The following is a 19,990-nucleotide window of genomic DNA, read 5'->3' on the forward strand; positions in this document are numbered from 1 at the left end:
TACTGCAAGATTTCAGTGGCAAACTTAATATTGTTACACATAGGGGTTACAGAATGAGAGAATACCAGAAATAGCCAAGTAGATTAATCAATAAGATAATTAAATAACTGCAAACCCCTACTTGTAAAGATTTTTCAAAGAACATACCCAAGCGTTTGATAGAATTTGAGGCACCTGAGTTCTTTGTTCTCTGGCACAGTTTTGGTGAAAATAATTCAGACACTCTGGTTTGAACTCTGGGTTAAATTACTTATTAATAATGACAATACACACATTAAAACACAACATAAAAATACAGCATACAGTGCCTCATACACTATTTACAAACAAAGCTTCCCAGAGGCATATGTCTTGACTAACCAGAAAAACCTCTCACTGCTACCAAGTATTTACAGGTACATCCTACTGTATATAACACTACACAGGCTAAAAAGAGAGATAAATCTGCCTTCTAAACAAAACAGAATACTTACAGATAGATCTCTTTCTCTACAAACCTGGATGCTGCAAAATGAATTGGAACCTATCTCTCTATTCCAAAAAATGCACTCACTAACCAGGAGAGTCTGTTTCTAAACGGGGGATTCTTTATATAGGAAATCAAAGTTTAGAATGTCGTGTGCCTTCTTCTCTCTCTGTGTCCTTTTCTTTCTCTTCCTACCTGCCACTTTATGCTGTGATCCTAGATTGTTAATGACATTTAATCATTTAGCCAGAACTTAATTAAGGTAAACCAAATGATTCATTTGATGAGTCTGTCTCACACCCAGCACAACTAAGTAACTATTGTAGTTACTTTCTGGCTTTAAAGCTCAGAAGGACTTCAAATTACCCTCCCCAGCTGTTAACCATTGTATTCTTAAAGACACTTCAGCAGCTACAGGTACAGTACTTCAAAGAACCATAACAGTATTAAACAGTATGTCAACAGGGAAAATGGGTGCTAAAGATATATTAAAAAATGAAGAAAATTCGGAATTCCTGTTCTTTTCTTTAATGCTGCATTAAATTTTAACATACTGTACGTACTGTAGAACTAATTGAGTTGTGTATGGCTTTGCCTATACAGAATTAGCTTCTGTTTCTCCCCCTAAATTGGGTTGAAATTCAGTTCTGAAGTGGTATCAGAACACTGAAAAATACCAGACTCTGAGCTTGATTGAATAAGAGAGCTTGTTTTCTGATTTATTTCAAGACATTCTGATTTCCTATATTATGGAAGTGAGAGGCTAAAAACATTGCTCCCATTTTAGTAATGCCTTTGTTTAGAAATGAGAAATTGTTTCCCATTGATTTGCAACCTTCTGTTTCCAGAGGGAGTTTTAGTTTTGGTTTGGGTCCATTTTGTTTATGAAGACACACCATCGCTCTCTTTGGCTTGTTAAGGTACAGTATTTTGTTGTATTGAGATTATAAGGGAAAACAATTCTTGAATTTTCTATGCTTATGGAAGAAAGGACTCCGAACCCTCACAGACTTGTAACTGTGTATAGTGTAATCGTTGAATGTTGTGTAACATTGTGTTAATCTTATTTATTGTTAATAAATATCTGTCTAAGTGTGGACCTGATTATTACTCTATTACAGTACTGTGTCTATTGTGTGGGAGAATAAAAGAAAACATAGCCATGAACTCTTGGTATTCCCTGACTTGAATGAAATAATTGAAATATTATATACAGTATATTACTCACCGATAGTTGCATTAGAATATGGTGAACTTTGTTGATTGGTTGTAGATTCCTCTATTGTTCAGTGCTTTAAAATCTGTATGAGGTTGTTCCTTTTAGAAATATTGTAGTAAACCTGATGTAAAATTGTGACAGGAGGGAAAAGCGATTATATTTTTGGGTAGATACACTGCAGTATATCACCCATTGAGTGCATTTTGTTCTAAATGCAGGTTACTAGGAGGTGACTGCATTTCTAGGGTTATGTACTGTAAAGTATTGTATTTCTTTAGGTGGAGTGTGTGTTGTTTATTTCACTAGTAACTTCAGTGAGTTAAATGTTCTCAAAACTGATATCAAGCAACTTCTGTTCAGTTGTACAGTTTATTTCTTAGTATAGTAAGTAATCACAAACTGGAGAGGGAAAGCCAAGCACGTACAACACAGAGTCATCTTAAAAACAGACACAGTGTCAATGATTAACACTCAATTAGAACAAGATTGACTTCAAGCCTGAATATATTATACTAATGTACTCAATGGTATTCAATGACCAGGTCTTGTTCAATAGACACATGGAAGAAATGGCTGAGAATATTTACAATACCTTTATTAATCTCATGTGGCACACTTCATCGGTTTTATTGTATTTTAACCCACCAAACATGGTCATGAATTTATCATATAGCTATTCTCGATTTAAAAAAATAATACATGTTGTTGGTCTCAAGGTGGTGGAGTGTTTGGTATTACTGTGGATGCTGCACATTGGTGGTGGTGGAGGGGAGTCCCCATTACCTGCAAAGCGCTTTGAGTGGAGTGTCCAGAAAAGCACTATATAAGTGTAAGCAATTATTATTATTATTATTATTATTATTATTATTATTATTATTATTATTATTATTACTGCCTCACAGCCCTTGGCCCTGCATTCAGCTCTGGACCTGGGTTGCTGTTTGTGTGCAGCTTGCATGATCTCCCCATGTTCTCGTGGGTTTCTTCTGGGTGCTCTGGTTTCCTCCCACACTCCAAAGACATTCTGGTAGGTTAATTGACCTCTGTGAAATTGGACCCAGTGTAAACATGTGCATATCTGTGTCTGTGTTTCCGCTGTGATGGACTGGTATCCCATCCAGGGTGTATCCTGTCTTGTGCCCAATCCTTCCCAGGATTGCTCTAGGCCACCACGACGCTGACCTGCAGTATGTACTGCAGGTGCTTCTTAAAAGTGATGCGATATGATATATGTTATATAATAAAAAAGACATTCATTCTTGACAATAGAGGCTGGATAGGTAAGGTTGATGGAAAAGACAAAAATATTCCTTCTAAGTCCTATTTAGTTTATTTAATCTTTTTTATTAGCTGTCACTGGGAATGAGAACTTTAAATTAAGCAATTATAGTAAGCTAGATACAATTAATTACATATATTTGAATCACGTTTAATACAGATTAGCTACACCCCTGTGTGCACTTTTATTATTCATAAGAAGGTGCCCAGCCAATTGGTTTGGCTGTTGCCCAGAGACTGGACGATAATTTGTTTATATTGCAAAGCCTGCAAATTGCCAAACAATACAAAACAGCTTTAATTTGACTTTGAAAAATTCAATGAGCTGTTCTTGCTATTCTATGAGTTCTGTTCTTTGAAATGTATCTGTTTTTTTTTTTTTGTTTGCTGTTTTTGATAAAATAAATCAGTTCAATATACCTTCTAGCAGGTTTTGTATTTTACTAAGTAGTCCACATTATGAAAGACAATTGATCCAACAATTGCCCAGATATGTATGGCGAAACTGTTATCCGTGCTCAAAATTATTGATTTTAAATTTTAGAATTTTATGATGCAAACAAGAAATGGAGCTCTATTAGTGTATTTGTATAAGGGTATTTTTTGCACTTTGCAATGATAATTCTAGTAAGGGAGTCTTTACTAATTTTTAAATTACAATAGGTTGTATTTTTGCATACTGACAGTTTATATTTTGTTCCTTTTAATTTTTCAAGTATTCAGCATTAAAATCATTAAATTGTCAAGACCTGACTTTGGGTAATCGCTTTAAAATATCTTACAAATATTTGAGATCATAATATTTTAGAGCACCTTGACTTTCATTTAGTGGTGTTTTAGATATACAGTGTAAATGTTTTAAGATAGAATTGCATTATCCTAAAAAGTAACAAATATTTACCGGATAAGTTTGATTATAAGACATAACCTAATTACTAAGATTAATTGGCATATTGTCATTCCATCGCCCCACCTTGGTAACATCCCAGAATAGTTCCATCTAGTTTCCCTTATCTTCATCATGGGAACCTCCTGCTAAATAAGAAGAACTCCATGGTAAACCCTGGACTCCATGATTGAGTCTTGTGTGCTCTTTGTGAACTGTCTCTATTTCCATAGCAACCTGGTTAGGGGCAACATGCCCTATATACAGTGTGTTTATGCTTAAAACCACTTTCTTCCAGACCTTATCTATGAGGCCTGGCAGAGTTGCTGACCATGCTCCAATCTTTCAAGGTTATCTTATGTTTATCTCTTGACAACTGACAGCTTGAGCAATTTTGAGGAATAAATGAGACTAATAACTGACTATAATATAGAGAGAATGGCACAGGCAGTGATATGTAAAATCAATGAATATATCGAATTAATCAATACAACGTTCATTGCTCAAACATTTCAGTACATTTATTACAAATGTATTTTTAATAAACCTTATTTGTTTTAACCCCCACCCAATGTGTTTCTGGTCAATTAATTCATCATATTTATCTTCAATATGCAATCTTAAGAGTTGGGAATTCTCTGCTCTTGGTCTATCATCACAGTTATCTGTCTGCATTAGCTGACGTTTCCTGGGTCTGCTATCTTGGGTCAGGCACTTCAGGTCTGGATGTCACAAGCCATCAGGATATGCATGCTGAACACCAGAATCCAGGCAGTGGAAAAAGACGGGAAAGTGTGTCACAGTTTAAATGTAGATTCTGAAATGAAAATGACACCATTTGTGATGCCAAGTTATGTACTGTACTGTATCAGTTCCCTTTTTCACAAGGGAGAATAAGGACAGAGAAACCTGTGCCTGTAACATGCTCACTTACTGGAGCCACTCAATTTAACACACGGCAAGGTCTACTGGGCCTTACAGAGATGACTGAAATTGGAGGGGTCACCAGGCACCACACTGCAGGAATATGTTTCAGTGTGACTGAGCCTGGGTCAATTCCAAACACAGCCTCAGTAGGACTCTGCCAGTTACGCACCACTACTTGATAAATCCTACTGACTGTGAGCTAGTGACATGCTCCAGGCTAGACCTCACGATTACTGAACTACAGAGGTCAACATTGTGTCTTTACTTTTTGAGCTACTGTACAATACTTCAGAGCCTGATCCCTTAACCATTGTGATCTTGAATAATGTTGTACAGTAAGTGTCCCTGTGGAATGCGTACAGTATTTCATTGAATTTGTTAATGCTGTAAACTGTGTGAATGTCGACTGTGTATTACTCTACAAATTAAGTTTTGCACCATATTCCTACAGTAGGTGAGACACTATATTACATGTACCTTCATATTGAAAGAACAATTTTTCTTCATCCCCTGGTGTAGACATTTCTTTTCCTGTTTTACAGGTTTAGTTTTAAATCCAGAGAGTCATGTTTTGTTAAATAATAAAATAAAACCCCTTGGCAGTGTGGTTGATTATACACATGGTTGACTGAATTGTGGTTATGCGGCCCTTTCTTGTAATTAGCTTGTAAGGGAATTTATTTTTAAATTACCTACCTGTTTGACTTTTCTGTGGAACCACTTTTCCCTTTGCTGTCTGTACCATGTAATTCATTTGTGTATAACGCTTTTTATGATTTTTATACAAAAAATTAAATTGGGTGTACAGAACTGTGACTGTGCCACCCCAATTAAATAAAATAATGCTGTAGGTCTAATCATAACAAGCTTCATTTTACCACCGTGAGTTTGCATTTGTCTTGAATTCTGTTAGTCAAATTAATTTTTCAGCTGGAACAATGATTAATATTCATATTCCATATACAACAAACAAGTAAAAAGAAGTAAATCAAAATCCATCTTTTGTCATAAAGCCATCTAGTCCTGGTCACAGCTGTGGCAACCCAGAACTGACAGAAACATTCGATTTAAGGTAAATCATAAACTAATAGTTCACTGCTGGGCACACATACCAAAACATTTTAGACAAGTTAACCTCGCCACTGCAGTATGTCTTTGGAAGATGAAAGGGAACCAGGGCATCCAGGATAAAAAAAAACACAAGCCAGAGAGAAACATGTAAACTTCAAATAAAAGTACCATACTGTATTTTGGAATTGAGAATGAGATCAGGGTTTAATTTGCCGAGCCTCATGATACCCCATTGAAAATGTATAATGTACAGTATCTCCGCAAAATGCTCCTTGCCTTCAAACATTTAATGGGGAAAAATATAAATATTGCATGTGCAGTATCTTACTGTATATCATCATACAGTATCTCAGTCCTATATGAGAGTCTCAAAAATTGTTTACACCTACCACCTTCAATTATAGCCCTCAGTCCCACTATACAGTTAATACTTTTGAATGCTCACACTATCTGTAGTACAGTGATTCATCACAAGCATTGACGTTTCTAACACTGGCCAAGCCAAGAATTTTCAGCTACAAATGAAAGTGAAATCACATACTGTAAAGCAGCAACGATAAGGATTCGATACCAGGGACTCTGAAACTATGTATTTGGCTTTCTACTAGAGTAGATTTCCAGAAACGTACATGTACAAAAATCTTTCACATGTTTGAAAAATCTCTCTTCTGGGTGATTACATTTGGAGTAACTAAAAACAATTAATTTCCCGAGTCAAATGATGTTCATTCAGTTGCACTTAATGAAAGAAGCAGTCTAATATACAAGCCACAGAGAAAGATTGACTGAAAACTGGTATGATGTTTGACAAATGGAAATCTATGTTTTTCTCATGAAAAAGGAAATTACATTGACACATAATCACAGACCTATGCTAAATAATATGCTGTATCTTAACTTTCAGAAGTTATGAAATCAGTATAAAGAGCAAAAGAGGATATTACAGTAGGTAGACAACATGGATTTTAAGAAAAAAGACTGTGGCCTAGATCCAACCGCTAATAGAAAATCTATTTTCTCAATGATCATATTTTATGTTTCATATGCTGTTTGTTGTACACAAAGCAAAACGCATGGTCAGTGTGTTTGTAGGACAAACCTTTGAGGAAGTCAAACTTCTTGTTTATAACCAATCTTCCAAACTTTCTTTATAGATGCAGCTGCTGAATTTTGCAATATTCTGCTACTATGCTACTAATACTGTATGTTTCTAGATTTCCTTCTTGCAACCCAGTGCCACATGAAAGCTCCAATTTTATTTAACTTGTAGGTGGGTAAAACGTTAGTCTATGCACAGACAACAAGTAGCATCCTCTTAGGTACCATACAGATCAGACTTAAATCTGCCTTTCTAACACATACAAATTATCTGGAATGCAATACCATTAATAACTTGTCAAAATTCCAGGTGATAGCTAATACTATTTCAGCAACACACAAGCATTTGGACCAGGTCCAGTACAATAACTATAACGGTGGTTTTGGTGGTATTTTTGTTGTGTCAATTAAATCAGTGGACATCAACTTACAATTGTATAGTACAGTAAATGTACAAGAGTGACCTCATGTGAATATTGTACACAGTTTCTTGTACTGCATCACAATAATGTAAAAAAAAGGCAAAAAGTGGTATTCAGAATGGTAATGTGCGAAAAGTATCACCTAAAGTGAAAGGGGAAATTAAGAGAATTACAGTATTTAAAAGAAAAAAGTAGATTGCACTAGTTATTGAAAGAGATTTTTAAAATTATACATACTACACTACATTCTCTCATCTTTAGCCTTTTGCCTTTCTTGTGTGTAACAAGATTGTCTTAGTTCTGACGTGACACTATACTAAGAATAAAAGACTAAATGTATTTATAATTTTTAGACGCAATTCTGTTTATTTCTTTTATCTGACAAACTTTGAAAGGAATTTCCGAGGATGTTGAAGATAATTATATACTGCATGTTTGATAAAGTACTTTTTTAATGCCCTTTAAGACCATTTTTTTTATCTTAAGGTAGCTTTCATAAAAAGTAGCTCCTGATTTCTGAATTTAAAATCATTTAAGTGTAATTTTATCAATAAAGTCCTGACAGAATATCATTTAAGTAGGTAAAATCAGAAATGTCATACTAGATATTTAGTATATATAAGATCATACTGAATAAAGATGGAAAGATAATGCAATTTAAAAGAACATTCAGAACAAACAGTAAACATACCAAACCTTTATTCACCAATGATTTAAAAACCAGCACAAAAAAATAATATCCCTCTGACATAAAAAAACAATAATAACCTCTGCATACATTATCTAAATTACATAAAAATGTGATATAATAATGCTTTGGCCTCTATAACAACTTTTAGAGCTTAATAGTACAATTTTCTTTGCCACCTACAAGTCTGCTACCTCTTCAGAAATTATTGCACTTGCCTCATCCCCAATATATTTTCGGAAGTGGAATTTGTTAAACCTTCCGAGCCCACTGTGCACTGTTACTTCTGGAATAAAATGATTGCATTGTCTACCCCTAACAGAGAAGCAAATGCTTGGTATCTGAAAAAAAAATTGAGGGGGAAGCATGTGGTTGCAAAATTCCATGGTAATTTATACAGTAGCTATAAACTAGTCAGGATTTTTGCAGAATGCATTAGATGGTATTGTATCAGCTAGGTTGTGATTATTATACTTAGAATTAGGTGTTCACAAACATTTTAATCATCTTTCTGTTGAAGAAGTTCAAGTACTGTAGGTAGCTGCGTAGGCTGCAAAGGAACAGATGAAGGTTTATTCCATGCAGAAAGGAAAAGAAGAGACAACATTTCGGCTGTGGAAGCTTCTTCAGTTTACCTCCTCTACCAAAACCTTAAGAATGTGGCTGAAATGGGGATTCTCTGATAAACGGCATGTTCTGACATTTAACACAAACAAGGACTTCAGAAATTAGGTCAATCTAGACACCTTCTGGGGGTGGCACAGCAGCTCCATGGCTAGAATTGCTGCCTCACAGCACTGGGGCCTTGGGTTCAGTTCCAAACCTAAGGTTCTATCTGTGTTGAATTTGTTTGTCTGGGTTTCCTCCCTCAGTCTCAAGAAGTACAGTATTAGTAGGTTAATTGGGTTCTGGGTACAACTGGCCTGATGTGAGTGTGTACAAGTCTGCGTCTGGGTGTGCCCTGCGAAGGACTAGCATGTAGTCCAGGGTGTATCGTGCCTTTTGCCCTGTGCATGTCGTAATAGGCACTGCCTCCCCTGTACCCATCTGTTGGATAAAAGTGGTTAAAAAAATCGATGGCTGAATAGACAACTTCAGGAAAGGAGTGCCCAGAATTTAGTACCCCTTTATCTGCAATCCCAAGAGGAGGGGACTTTAGGTGGAGGTCAAATGTCAATACTCCAAAAGATATCTTACCTTCGGAGAAAACAACCCCCGATGAAGTCACCAAACATGATTACTGGACATTGACTATACTGGACTTAAAAGCTGTTCCTACAACAATTAAAACACTTTCAGACTAGGAATCTGGCAACCTGACAAGCTAATTAACCACCTAACTGCAAGCAGTGTTGTCCAAGCTACAAGGAAAAAAATTGTAATGAACACCAAGTTGAGAGACTGAATCCATATATTTATAAACAGAATTTTTCTCAAAATTTACTCTGCAAAAAGAGAAATCATTGGACTAGCTACCAGTTATGATTTTGTATGATCATCTTTGTACCTTTGCTGACAAGGCTACATACCAATGTATGTTCGGTAGTAATAGCTACAGCCAACTCAGCTAGATGTACTGTCAGTATGTGAAACAGGAAAGAACTCCTTGTTCAATGGTACTCAATGCTTAATTTCCAGGCCTGACAGTACAAACTTTCACAACAAGCCTGCTGAAGAAGATTAGACATAGCTGCAGTAAACCAGCTTTTGTTCCAACTACCCAGGAGTTTTTCTAACTTTCCATAGAATGGCCTGGCTAGCATGTGAATGTGGACGAGTGTAAAATAATTTGTTTATAATCCTTGCAAAGTAAATTATTGTCCCAAACACATTTCATAAAATGTTTACTTGTATTAGAGTGTGTGGATATTGAAGTAATTATATAAAGCTGATTTAAATTGTTGACAATTTAGTTGACAATAATAGTGCAATAGTCAGCATAACATAACCTATGACTAGTATCTTTGTGTTTCCTGAGTGAGAAATCATAACAGATTGGTTAAAATATATTTTTCTCCTTTTGGTTTATTGTGCATACTGTATTTGTTGCTGTATTAATATAGTGGCATATGTAATTCAAAGTTGTAAACTTTGAATCTGTGTGCTTAGATTGATTTTTGTAGTGTCCAATTGATTCCTAGTGGCCTTAAAAGCACTCTCACAAAGCACTCTCACAACTTCAATGTTTCAGAAATTTATTGTTACATTAAAAATAAATGGCTCCAAGGGAATCCTGTGTATTTCAAAATATGTCATAGCAGGTATACAGTATAATTATCTATAATACACCTTCTTAGTTTTTGTTCATTGTCTGTTATCTGATTTTTGGATTCAAAACACCATTCTTCTAAGTTTGTAATTTATCCTAATTTCAATTGCAAAGGACAGGAATATAGATTTTTGTGTCTGGCTTAAATTCAGATGGCTGTTCTTTCAGATGAATACCAAGAGAAGGCTAATTAAAAGGATTAAAGACCTGCTCATACTATGTGGCGTAAAGAACATACTGTAAATGGTAGGGTCAATCCTACTGCAATTTTTTCAGTTTCAGTGGTGAAAAAATCTGAAGATATTTTTAATTTACTATGTTTTTACGTATTGTTAAATTAATGGATTCATAATTGAGGTATCTGATGTACACAGAAAAGATCTCCATAACAAAATATATTGTTTTATAGTATTTTTAATTTTTATTGGGAATTGATCAATTTGAAATTTCATTTTCTAATAAGATGCATATTGAAATAGATATGTAAATGAAGTAAATTGTATGTCTGTCCCAAACACTTTCAAAATAAATTTGGCCCCCAGACTTTACACCGTAGTGCAAATTATATTCAAGTTATATCCCATTTTGGTTCCTTGGGGAACATTAATAACTGACATCCTAGAAGGTTCTTGCGCAAAGCTTTAAAAAGGAAATTAATGAAAGCAAAAGAAACCTGTAATAGCTTTCTGCAGGTAGGAATTAAAGAACATTTTAAATACGGATAATAATCTTTAATCCTAAAAAGGTTAGACCCTAAACCTGCCTTGAAATTGCATGTAGCCTTTCTCATTAAATACACTCTCTCATCATGGATGCTTAAATTATATTAATGTTTTCTTTCATCTGGAATCCTAAGGGAGCTAGATGTACTCCTATATATGTGATTCCATGAATGAGAATAATAGCTACCAATTACTGTGATGCTGAGTGTGACATCTGTGGCATACCCAGGGGTGGGGTGCCATAACAGCATCATTAAAATAGAGGGATACAGTATTGTTAAAACACAAATGCACCGGTATGGTTATTTACAGTATAATGACTTTAGATACTAGTCATATTCAGCAAGTAGTAGCTCAGAAAAGTATTGTATATGAAGTAGCAGAATAGAAGTGTGACAGAGAAACAAACTCCGTGAAGTTGGCCCCCTTACAAACCGCACAAACAATGAAACCCACGGCATTTGTTAATGCTCTTGAAAGTGCTGAACAGTGTTTGTGCTGCTTTCATTTCTGAGATACAGCATCTTGTTTTTTCGGGGGCATGACATCACTCATCCTGCCTACAACATCATAGGAGAACTTAACTTGTCTCGGAAACGTAAGCAGCACAAGCACTACTTTCAATGGCACAAACCAGCACAAATACAGCACTGATGAATGCAGTGAGTATCATCGTTTATGCTGTTTGTAGGGGGCCAACTTCACAGAGCTAGAGAAACACCCTGAAATAGGGCCAGCACACATGTTCATGGCTCTAATGGAGTATACTACCACTCTCAGGGGTCAATGATATCTTGTAAGCCATGGAAACAACCCAATGGACTAAACAACACCACAATGGGTCAGTGGACTGGATCTTGGACCACAGACTAGGCACCATTGCTTTTTTTATAAAAAAAAGAAACAAATGTTTGCTTTTCCAGAGATGCACAAGTGCTCTGGATAGTAGTAAAGACAGGCAGTGAAAAGCCTTTCCAACCAACATATGTTCCCATTCAGCCAAACACATTGTTGCCACACTGCAGGATCCTTGTGATAAATTTTGCCCCAAGCCTGCAACTGTAAATTTGCCAAATGAAGAATCTGTCAAGGCAGGCCAGCCAGAGGCTGTCACAGTTCACAGAAACTATCACATTCTCATGCCTGACCTTCTCAAGGAAATGTTGTAGAATCATCAGAGGGAATGATTAGGATATTGCTCAGCAGGTTTAAGTCAAAGTATCATTCAATTAAACCTATAATTTATTTTTGTAAACACAAGGTCATAAAAGGAATGTGATCTTTCAATCAGTTACAGTATGTGATGTGGATCATTCCTGTTTTTTTGGGGACTACAGATGGATACCCAAGCGATGAAATGGTTTACAAGTGGAGAAAAAACTCAGTGGAAGCTGCAGATCAAAAATCCTGGAGACTTTACCAGTTTGATTTTATGGGTTTACGAAACACTACAGACGTAATAAAAACATCATCAGGTAATTATTTATTCATTTATTTATTTATTCCCACAAAACAAGTAAATGAGGTTGCAGTAAAAATATAATGCATGTACAGTATGATTGTGATTCTAACTTGTGATTGATATTTTTTAGAAGCGTAGTTTGCAATTAAGCCTGTCACTTATACCACTTTTCTATGTTTATTGTGGAATAACATATTTGAAACCCAGGTTTAAAGAACATAAACTACAAACCACTATACAGTACCAACATAATAAATGCATGCTCAGTCATCGTTCCTCACCATTCATCTTGAATTTTCCCACAATGGAAATTGTTTGCTCAATTTAATGTTCTCTGGGCTTCAACATGGTAAACCCAGTGCTACAATAATTTGCATGTGATTTATGATTGATTATTGCTTTCCCCTCAGAGGTCTGAAGACCATAAGCACATTTCTTTATGTACAGTAGCATTTCTTTGGTTATTTACCATTGACAATCTGCTCACATTGTAACATAAAAACTGCAGGTGAGTTCACTTAGTTTTATTTTATAGACACATCACTGTAATGAAAGTGTTCTTTCCGGACCCTATGCAAATGACAAAAACCAGGGATGAGTGAGGAAAACACGGGGGAAAAAGCATCCGGGGGTCAGGAATGAAAACAGGGGGCGTCCATGGTGCGCAGGTGTTCAGGGGGGTGAGTCCGGGGCAAACAATCCAAATGAGAGTCCAATGGGAAATCCAAGAGAAAGGAAAAAAGTCCAAAGCCAGGTGGTCCATCGGAGATGAGGACAAACAGGATTAAAAACCGGAGCAGGATCTGGTGGAGGGTCAGGGGATAAAAAGGGGAACGGGAACAGACGCTCAGATCCCAGACTCGCTTGGTAAGGTAACCAATGCAGAGCCTGGAACAGAGTGAGCGTCTGGCTTTTAAGGTGGGCTTGAAGGAGGCTGGAACAGGGGACAGATGCACAAAATCAAGTCCGAAGTGAAAGAGCAGGAGCGCCCTTAAGGGGGAGGGACTACAATCGTGACAACCACACCATACAGTGTATCAAGAAACATACTTTAGCACTTGTATGTTCAGAAACTAAATTCTGCACTTGGAGAACTGTAGTCCTGAACAATATGAAACTTCAAGAAAGATGGTGACACAAGATTTGATAATAATCATTCCCGATGTTTCACAAGAGCAATATATACCATAATTAAGAGTCTCTTTTGTGCCTGATTCATCTTATGCATGGACCATTCTCTAAAATTTTCATTACCTAATTCTCTTCCAACCTGATTTGCTGCCACCATTGCCAATGTTGCAAAAGATCTTCATATCTGCTGCTCTGATGATTATATTTCACACTCAATATCCAGCTTGTTGTCACATTTTCTCTTATAGTATGTTTTGCAACCCACTTCTCAGTCCAAAGTATCTATGTTGCAAGGTTAGATTTTTGGGGGTTTCTCTTCTCACTGAAAACAGAGGTCTACCGCCACATTTTTTCCACCTATACAATCATTATCCTCATGTATATCCGTTTTTTATAGCTCTCTCACACCCAGGCTCTGGATGATTTCATCTGCACCATCACTCCTGCAACATTCAACTTCCATTACTCCCCCTTCCTGTTGTCAAAGACTGGACTCAAGCTAAACTACGATAATCAAACCACAAACACTGCATTTCTTTTTCTTTTAAATGAAATGCCCCATAGAAAAAAACAGTTTTCACTATATTTTTCTGAGATTACAACAAACAAGTGCTGGTCCTCCATTCCACTTCTGTACCTGACGATGATGTGATCCACCAATTTGATAATGAAATTCCAATCTGCTGCGGTGTTTCTGCTGGTTCTGCAATCCTTTGGATTCCATTTGCTCTTTTCACAATGTCTTTTATTCCACCAGTCCTCTTTTCATGAACAAGAAAGTCCTTGTCATGTCTTGTAACCTGTTTCTTTACGACCTCCATGGGATTTTAACAAAAGCCATATTTTCCACAGACCAATTGTTTGACCATTCTTTTCAGATACTGTAGATGCAACTTTGTCAGTAGCCCATCACGGTACTCCTGACTAGTTCATTAAACAACTTGGATGCATAGATGATTCAACCCAATGTTTTATTTTTACCAGCATCTTCAAATTTCCCTTTACTCTTTTCCGAATTGGTGGGTTGAGGTGACATAACCAACTTTGGTAGTCCTAGTTTCCTCATCCTATGGTCAGAGGGCTGGCTCCCAGCCAAGCGCGCGTTAGTAAATCAATGCACTTTCTCAACTTCTTTTAAATCTTAGGTGTTTTTATTCCTTGTGAATAGCAATTTGGACTTGGAATGGATCTGACATGACTCCGACTCTGACTCCAACTCAGGCTTAACTCTGAAGAACCATTTTTTCCTTTACAGATGAAACTGCATTTCAAATCTAGCCTGGATTTAGCCATAAATCTAAAATGTGGCAATACTGTATAATACAACTACTGTATGTTAAATTTGGTACAAGCAAAGGTTATTTTATGTAAGTAGGATAAATCTTCACATTGTGTATTAATTTCAATTTACAATTGGCACTATACCAAAAATAACTTTAGTTTCTGACTTTCAAGTACCCTAGGCCCAGATTAAATGAAAACTGTAACTTTATGATCTATTCACAAATTCAAAGTGAGTCTCTAGATGACAGCTTTCTTTTTTGTGAATAAGATTCAGAAGAAGGATTAAAGGAGTCAGAAAAGATGTAACTAAAAAACATTGTCCTCTAACCTGCCAATGCCGGTATTCTGCCACCAAGATACAAACTAAAAAATTCCCAAACAAGAGTCAGGAGGTTGTGACAGATTTACAGTTTTAACAGTATATCCAGGTCACCGTGTACCAGGAGTTTTACATTTTTATCCAATGGAAAGTACTGGGCTTAGAACATTGTGATTGATGGGGAAGTTTTGATGTAATCTGGTTCCTCTTTGTTAGGCTAAATTAATCATTCTTATTTTTTAAATTAACATTTTTCACACAAGCTTATTAGATTGTCTCCATCATATTTCAAATAATTCCAAATGCTTCAGAAATCTTGAACCAACTCTTCTTACACATGAAAATTGCTTTGACAGTGTTGTCTGATTATATAATGTGATACACTGCACACATTTGTTCAGCAAATTGTTTCTGTCTAAAGGAACTGTTTTACTGACAGTAGTTTCCACACCACCCAAACAATTAAACTTGTGTAATAAATAATTATCATATTGATGTTGTATTTTTAAAGACAAAGTTCTTGGTTCTATAAACATATTACTCTGTAAGTAAAGGACAAAAATAATAACAGAGATATGTATTTAATATATTATAAACCTAAGTAGAAATCAGTTCCTGTACGAAACTGGCACATTGTCAATCCCATTTTCTATTGGCTTGATATCAATTTAAAATATTTTATTAAACCTGAGTGCTGCTTTTCTTTTGTCTATCAATATACAGTATGTCAAGATCGTTATATTGTAAAAAGTAAATTTTCCAAAATATGAAGTAATGCATTTTATATTTGCAAAAGTAGTTCAAGTAGGTAGCAGCATCAGCATGCGTAGGCTGCAAAGGAAAAAGTTAAGGTTTATTCCATTTTGAAAAGAGAAGAAAAGAAATACCTGAAGAAGGCTCCACAGCCGAAATGCTGTGTTTTCTTTCTTCTCTTTTCAGCATGGAATAAACCTTTACTTGTTCCTTATATTAGTACAGCTGAAAACATTCAATTGTTAGTTAATAAAATGTTATTTATTTCATAAATAATATTTTTTTCAGGATAAATAAGACACTATTTGTAAAGAAAATAAGTCAATCTTTTTTAAAACAAAACTTTAAGTCTATGGATTTTTATCACCCAGTGTCAAATAAACACTCAGCAATCAGCAGTGTGTTGCTTCTGTCTTATTTTAGGACTAGGACCCTGGTATGACAGTCACAAAAGATTTGGGCACAGTTCAGGAAACAAATTGATCTCTTTTTCTTTTCCTTTCATCGATGCCAAAACAACCAATTCTTCTACATTATCTTGACCAGAGATACCAATATGACTAATATTTCTAAATGTGGATTTCATTTTTAAAAAAGCATTGTTTTCAATAAATAATTAACCGAGATAAAAGCAAGCTCACTGTACTGAATATAGTGTGATATACTGTATATACAGTAGCTCATATATATAGTATATAGTATATAGTAATGAAAATATCACTAGCAAAATTAGTAAAAACAGTGCTACAGGGCATCAGTTTTGCAAAAAATTTGTGTAATATTTTCACTGAAAAGTACAAATACTATTATAATTACTTGGTGGAATTGTTAATTTTGTGCACTACTTGAAGTCTTTTCAGTCTCTTCTGGCTAGCCCCCGGGCTTTCTCTGAGGCTTCCAGAGTGAGGACCACTGATCCATGGAATTAATACTGTATGTGATGATCAGCTCAGAACAGCTAAGTTGCCCTGCACACACATTTGCCCTTTATGTACGATTGTGTTTCCACGCAAAATACTCGGCCTAAGATTGTTTCATGTTATTCTACAAATAGAGGAAAACCTGTGAGAGCACTTTGTGAAGGATATTTACTATATTCAGATTACATCAAACAAGATATTATACTGTAGCCCTTACTGCAGTGGGATTCACTGGTGCCTATAGGAATGGACCTTCCGTGATTTTCAGTTCAAATGAAAGTGTCACGGACAACAAAATTGCAGGTGCTATAAAGCTGAATAAACTACTAATATGAAGTAAAAGCTACAAGTGAGGAAGCTCAGACCAGTCTTGAACATGCATATTGTTAGTATCTGTTTCATTTACTATGAACACTTTTAATTTCATTTACTATGAACACAAAGTAATTTATTGTAAACTTTGTGCCTAGAATTTTGCTCCACACAGCTGATTGCTGCATTGCAAGAAAGTACAGTACAAGCCTTTCTACAAGATATTAAGAAGCTAGACCATACCCAGTACTGTATAAGCCATACCAGTCTATACAGGTTTTCAACACTTTTTCTATTTATTTTTTGGCAGATGGGAGTGGCAAAACACATTTTACATGAGCTACATGTAAAAGCTACATGTAAAAACAGTTGGAGGTTTTCAAAATTAACATTAACATTATTTAATTAATAGTAATAACACAACGTAACTTAATCAGCACATTGGGTTCACAGAAGTTTCAGGTTTATAGCAACTGCAATGAAAAACTTTTCACTATTGTGAGAACATTGTAAGGCACCTTTGGACACGCAACCTGTAATGAACGAGAAATGCACAGGACATTAGTTTCATAATGCCTATTATAACCCTGCATGATTACTCCATGGGATTTTAAGAAAATCATGAAATCATCCCTTCTGAAGAATACAGAATTAATTTGGATATTATCAGATTTTTATGTAACTTGTCATAGGTTTTAAATGTTAATAGCATCAATCTTTATACACCAACATGCACTATGAATCCACAGATACTATATGTTGCCACCGTTTGCCAAAATTTGGTTAATTTTGCTTAAATCATCAAATATCTCCAATGTATACGATAAGACAATATGTTAAAAGAATAGTATAACAGGATTCTGGTGGGAAAGCAGCATTAAAGTAATGCCTTGTGGAATCTGAAGGAGATGGTAGATCAGGCTTCCAAAGATCTGAGATGGGAATGATGGATACCTGTACCTGTTTAAGAGACAAAATGTCTTCTAGCAGAAAGCCTTAGAAGGGGAATAAGAAAAATATAAATCCCAGGGAGCAGCAGCACATGGATTTGCACCTGAGGATAGCTCACCTGCAACTTGCAACTGTTCAAATGGTCTCAGGCCGAAGAACTCACTACAAAAGGTAAAAAAGAAAGAGGAAGTTTAGAGCGAGAAAAGGAAGAGAAGATATGGAAGTATTTTCCCTTCAGAAACAGTTGTAGCGGCAATGCTTATTAATAAGACAGAATTAAGTGTTGCTGTGCTTTCCCAAATGAGGCCCCATCTCCCTCTTCATCTCTGTGGTGCAGCCACAGAGAAACTATTCATGCAGGCTGATTTAAAGATGTTTTCTTTTGATAAGGGACAGCTCCCAAATGGGCATGCACTTAGCTAAGCCTGGCTATCATGATCAATGGTCATCCATTGGCGCCTATCTGTCTAGGGAGTGCCAGGTGGACATCTGGACTGCATTCCTAGGTGTAAGGAGTAAGTGACTCATATCTCACCTGGACCAACCAATCAGGGACTGGTAGGGCCGAGTAACCCACGTGGGACTCTGATGCCCACGGAATTTTCAGCCAATGAACGAGCTGACGTTCCTCCAGGTAAAAACGGGCAACACAGAGGGCCTGAGAGACTTTTTCGGACAATTCTAAAGGGAATTCAAAGGAGAATTCCAGGGCACGACGGCCCAGGAGCAGAAGGCTCCCAAGGCCAGGACATTCTCACAGCACGCCTCCTGACCATCCTGAGACTCAGCCCGGACAACCACGGAACGGCCAGGGTGTCCGAGTGCCAGAACTTTCCTCTGTTCTAAGAGTCGAGAGCGGAGGTTGCCAGAGAGTAACCAGAGGATCCACCCGAGGTTAGCATCAGCAGCAAGCATCAGCAGCAAGCCTCGTGAACAGGTCGGAACTGTGGACAGCTGAATCACTATTCAGAACTAGCGCTTCATCAGGAACAAACCGGTCCTCTTCCTGACTTGCTGGGACCCACAGTCATCTTTTCTCATGTGCACAAACTCTTGCTAGTTTCAGCCAACACTAACTAGCCGGTCAGTGAGCATCAGCAGCACACCGTCGCAAGCAGCACAGCACAGCCTGGCACGGAGCCAGAGAGCCCGCAGGAGATCTGAATCCCCAGAGATTGGATTAGTATTCAACTTCAATCCATTACAGCTCGAGAATTCAATTGTTATCCCAACCAGTTGATATCAGTTTAATTCCTAAGAGTTATGTACTTGTTTTGAGTATCTAATGTAGAAGTTGTAACCAAGTTCACTTTATGAAACGGTCTAAGTGAATGATATACTGAACGTATGTCTTCTTGATATATGTAACTCTTCGGAACTGATTGAATATCTACCTTTTGTATTCTGATAACCCTCTCGATAAGATCTGTTAGGTTTACATGCATATTCTATGTATTAATAAATGTATCCTCGTGTATTAGTACCTGTGTGTGTGCGTTGTTTGAGTAATATAGCATGGTTGGATTCTAAAGCCATCAAAAGAATCAATTTTGTGATTTACTGCTACAATTAATAATTGTCCCAGTAAATGCCCAAACCCTACAGAACTGGTGCTTTCAGAGAGCACACTACACAGTTAAATGGGGAAAGAGAAAATATCCCCAGATCTATAGGATTGGCAGGAAGGATAAATGGAAATGCACTGTTGTTCACTGTTCTACAAATGAGAACTCATAAAGGCCCCCACTCTGTTGATTGAACCACAAAGCAGAAAAATGCAAAACGCTGAATTTAACATCTGCATTAAAAATC

At 36.5% G+C, this 19,990-nt stretch overlaps 1 protein-coding gene across 2 annotated transcripts in view; it reads left to right on the plus strand.

Moving 5' to 3' along the window:
• gabrg3 (gamma-aminobutyric acid type A receptor subunit gamma3) overlaps positions 1 to 19,990 on the plus strand; it is a 201,146-nt gene that overhangs the window by 153,673 nt on the left and 27,483 nt on the right. For both annotated transcript variants that reach the window (XM_088598299.1, XM_088598307.1), the window contains exon 6: positions 12,384 to 12,521. In XM_088598299.1, coding sequence (XP_088454425.1) covers positions 12,384 to 12,521 — 138 coding nt within the window. The remainder of the gene's footprint in view (positions 1 to 12,383; positions 12,522 to 19,990) is intronic.

This window comes from Lepisosteus platostomus, chromosome 2 (assembly GCF_059453375.1).
Source record: "Lepisosteus platostomus isolate fLepPlt1 chromosome 2, fLepPlt1.hap1, whole genome shotgun sequence".
Taxonomy (NCBI): domain Eukaryota; kingdom Metazoa; phylum Chordata; class Actinopteri; order Semionotiformes; family Lepisosteidae; genus Lepisosteus; species Lepisosteus platostomus.